This window comes from Belonocnema kinseyi, chromosome 2, assembly GCF_010883055.1.
Source record: "Belonocnema kinseyi isolate 2016_QV_RU_SX_M_011 chromosome 2, B_treatae_v1, whole genome shotgun sequence".
NCBI lineage: Eukaryota > Metazoa > Arthropoda > Insecta > Hymenoptera > Cynipidae > Belonocnema > Belonocnema kinseyi.
The window spans coordinates 160,696,879-160,701,224 of NC_046658.1; the positions used below are offsets into that span (position 1 = coordinate 160,696,879).

General features: G+C 27.2%; 1 protein-coding gene across 1 annotated transcript in view; it reads right to left on the reverse strand.

Moving 5' to 3' along the window:
- Positions 1-1,710, reverse strand: part of LOC117183051 (uncharacterized proline-rich protein-like) — a 3,865-nt gene extending 2,155 nt beyond the window's left edge. The window contains exon 1 of the mRNA XM_033376203.1: positions 1,525-1,710. Within this exon, the coding sequence (XP_033232094.1) occupies positions 1,525-1,710 (186 nt within the window). The remainder of the gene's footprint in view (positions 1-1,524) is intronic.
- Between the last annotated feature and the right edge of the window lie 2,636 nt (positions 1,711-4,346).

The following is a 4,346-nucleotide window of genomic DNA, read 5'->3' on the forward strand; positions in this document are numbered from 1 at the left end:
GGCCAATCGAGTTCGACCAGTCCCCACGGTGGGGCGCTCTGGCCAATCACAACTATCTCCTTCTTTGTTAATGATAAATAGTTGCGGTTTCTTCTGAAATGTTTAACTTTTTACCCACTTCTTACTTAGAAAAGTAATAAATAATGTAAGTTAACACCTACGGTTGTTTAGACAGTTTGTTAATGTTTATAGCTGTATTCTCTTAGATAAATGCTAAAAATTTGCGTTTTTTTATAGAACTCGTAAACTTTCTGCCCACATTTCACTTAGTGAGGTAATAATTAATGCAAAGTAACAAACATAATTTTTTCGTGGAAAATTGATTACTTTTCGTTAAATTGGAATCGTTGAAAAAAATTTCTTAAACTGAAAATTTAACTGTTCCATTTTTTGCTGGAAACATATTTGTTTTAGTTTAAAATATATTAAGAAATTAGTTGTTAACCAAACAGTTGCATTTTTAATAAATGAGATTGAACTTGTGCCAAAATAGATGAATGTTTAAACAAAAAATGTATCAAACGATATTTCAACTAAAAAAATATTTTTATTTTAAGTCAAAAACAATTTCATTGTTCCAAAAAGACGAATTTTCAATAAAAGAGTTAAATTTTCAACCAGGAATCATTTTTCAGTCATAAAGAAAAAAAATTGCAATCAAATTTTTTACTTTCTAAACCAAAAAAGATTGCTTCTTAACCAAAAGTGCAGCAGTCGATATTTCAACAAAAAAAATTCATTTATTCAAACAGTTGCCTTTTTAAAAGAAAAACTATGTTCTTAAAAAACAATTATATACCTAAACCCAGAATATGCAGTTGAATTTTCATAAAATAAGTAAATTCTCAATCAAATAATTGAAGCTTTTACCAAAAAGACAAATTTTGAAAGATACAGTTGATTTTTGAACCCAAAAATATGAATTTTTATTTCATAAATGTAATTTTCTACAAAAATCTTCAGCAGAATCTGTAACAAAAAGAAAATGAATTTTTGATGAAAACAGATTTTTTAATCAAGAAAGAAAAGAAATTTCATATTTTTATACGAATTATTGAATTTTCAAGCCAAAAAGATGAATTTAAGATCAAATTGTTGCTTTTCCAAGACAAAAAGACCAATTGTCAAGCAAAAAGTTAATTTTTCTACTAAATTGTTGAACTTTTGCCCGAAAATATATATTTTAACTAAATAATTAAATCTTCGAGCAATAAGATGAATCTGCAATCAAGAAAGATCTTTTTGTAAAGAAAAAATTGCATGAAAGGGGGAAAAAAGCGAATAACGTAAATAGTTTGAAGCGTGCAATAATCAAACAGAAATTTTTATAAATGATACAATAAAGAATAATATTTTATATAGTATTCTGCCAGATTTTTTTTTAACTTTCTGAAGTTTTTTCAAGTTTGTTGCTATTGGTCCGTTGGCAGTTATTTTCTGATAAATTTCCATGTTTTACGTATTCGACATTATGATTCAAGTGCTTAATTGATTAAAGATAGGAAGTTCAGAATTTTTAGTTACCTTAGGAAGAAAAGGTGGAAGAGGATGAAGTGGAAGAAGAGGAAGAGGAGGGAGTTTAGGAGAAGGAGTAGGAGGAGGAGGATCAGGAGAAAAGGGTGAAGGAGAAAGAGGAGGAGGAAGAGGAAGAGGAGGAGGGGGAGAAAAAGGAGGAGGACCTTTGGCAGCTATTTTCTGATATATTGCCATGTTTTACGTGTTTGATATTATGATTCAAGTGCTTAATTGATTAAAGATAGGGAGTTCATAATTTTTGGACTTTTCAGAAAGAAGAGGTTGAACAGGAAGAGGAGGACGTGGAAGAAAATTAGGAGGAGGGGAAAGAGGAGAAGCAGAAGAAGAAGGAGGAGGAGGTAGAGGAGGAGGAGGTGGAGGAAGAGGAAGAGGAGGAGGAAAAACGAAAGCCCAGGATAAGGTCACAATCGTTCAAGAGTAAGTACAGTAATTGGGACAATATGTAACAGCTCCAAAGACAAATTGTATAACAGCAGGGGATTAGAAGGTCAAATTATCTAATTTGATTTTTACATAATTTTTTATTATTGTAAATACAATCGAGATTGCATTTAAAAATTTGTGAGTCCTTTTCAGGATTTTCTTGCTACAGCCGCCCGTGAATGATTAACGTATTGTGCAATGCACGCCTTAGTATTCGCACGAACTAATTTAGCCTTGTTTTCGAATGCAGCAAGAATATCAGTGCAGCACTTTTTTGCAACCTATGAACAAAACAAAAGTTTAAATACTTATTTTAATTTTTATAAAAAAATCATCCTATTACTAATCTCTTAAATATTAATTGTATCTTTATCATTTCTAAAAAGTTAAAGTTTTGAGAATTACGAGATTAAGTTTTGTAATTGTTTTTTTTCAACAATACATTAATTAGCATAAAAAATTGCATAAAAAAAGAACAGAACACATATTTTGTTTTACATAGATTATAAATAATATTTTTTTATCAACCTTGACATTCTTAGCTATAGCCGCCTGATTGTGACACTGCTCGCATTCAGCAAAATATCCATCATTGCGAATTTTCATTTGGGCGATTTCATCAAATTCTTGGAAACAATAGCCTGTAAGTAGTAGGGCAAAAGGCGTCATTCCTTTTCTCCCAGCAGCATCTTCAATTGCTTTCTACCGAGAAAGAAGAACAAAACAATTACACCATTTTTTCCATTTTTTTATCAACCGCATACCAAAAAGAATAAAAATTGAATAAAGTTTTCTGCAAAAAACAAGGAATGCCTTTAAATTTGGCTGGGTTTCGTACCCAAGACCAATTGTTTTCCGGATTACTACTTTACCAAATACAGAGTACTAAGTCGTCCGGGAAACGTAAGGTCCTGGGTTCGAATCCCAATGGAGTTGAAAGGTTTTCATTTTTTACAGAACATTTAGTTTACTAAAATTACAAACATTGTTTTATTTTTTAAATTAAACAATTTTTTAGGCACTACCAATTATTATCGCTAACTGACCTGAAGAGCAGTGCTTAATCTGCTCACAACGCTATGCAATTGATTCATAGATATGGTACGTAAGTTCTCCAAATTTTCTTCCAACTTATTTGTGAACATTGTCTGTAAATAGACAAATTTATTATGAAATTGTAGAATTGGTTAAATTCAAATGTTTTTGATTTAAATAATTTTTTCTATTAAAAATTAAAGTATTTCATTTTTAGTACAAATGTCTCTTTATAATTGAAAATTCAAGTATTGGATTAAAATTAAGTATTCTGTTTGACAATTCCCATTTTTTGGAAGCTCATATTTGTAATTGAAAGCTTAACCTTTTTGGTTATAAATTCCAATTTTTTGATAGAAAATTAATTTTTAATAACTGAAAATTTAACTGTTTCATTGAATATTCACTGCCGTTAAAGTTTAGAATTAATTTTTTTAAATGAAAATTTCATTACTTTATTTTTTATTCCAAATTTATCTTTAGTCGATGATTAAACAATTTAGTTAAAAATTCGAATTTTTTGGTGAAATATTAATTTTTATTAACTAAAAATTACCTTCTTTGTTCAAAATTCACTGTTTGTTTAAAATTAATTTTCTATAACTGAAAATGTAATTATTTTATTCTTTATAAATAATGTATACTTTTTATTTAAAAATTAAACAATTTTGTCGCAAATTCAAATTTTTTAGTAGAAGGTTAGTTTTCATTAACTGAAAATTTAACTTTTTTATTTAGAATTCACTGTTTTTTATTAACTTTTTCAAACTGATAATTGAATTATATCATTTTCATTAAAAATTAAACAATTTGGTTGTAAATTCAAATTTTTTGGTAGAAAATTAATTTTTATCCACTCAAAATGTAACTGTTTTATGCCAAATTTACTGTTTTCTTTATATATATTTTTTCTATCTGGCACTTTAATTATTTCATTTTCATTTAAAATTCATCTTTTTTAGTTGAAAATTAAACAAATTGATCGAAAATTATCATTTTTAGTAGAAAATGCAGTTTTATTAACTAATAATTGGATTGTTCGGTTCAAAATTTACTGTTTTTTGTTTGTTCACATTTTTTAAAACTGAAAATGTTATAATTTTATTCTTCATTAAAATTTTCTCTTTTTTAATTCGAATTAAAATCTTTTTTGAAAACTCAAAATTTTTAGCAGAAAATTAATTTTTATCGAATGAAAATGTAACTGTTTTATGCAAAATTCACTGTTTCTTTACATTATTTTTTTCCAAATGACAATTGAATAATTTTATTATAATTCCAAATTTATCTTTTTGAATTAAAAATTAAACAATTTGATTGAAAATTCAAATTTGTTGAGTGAAAATTATTTT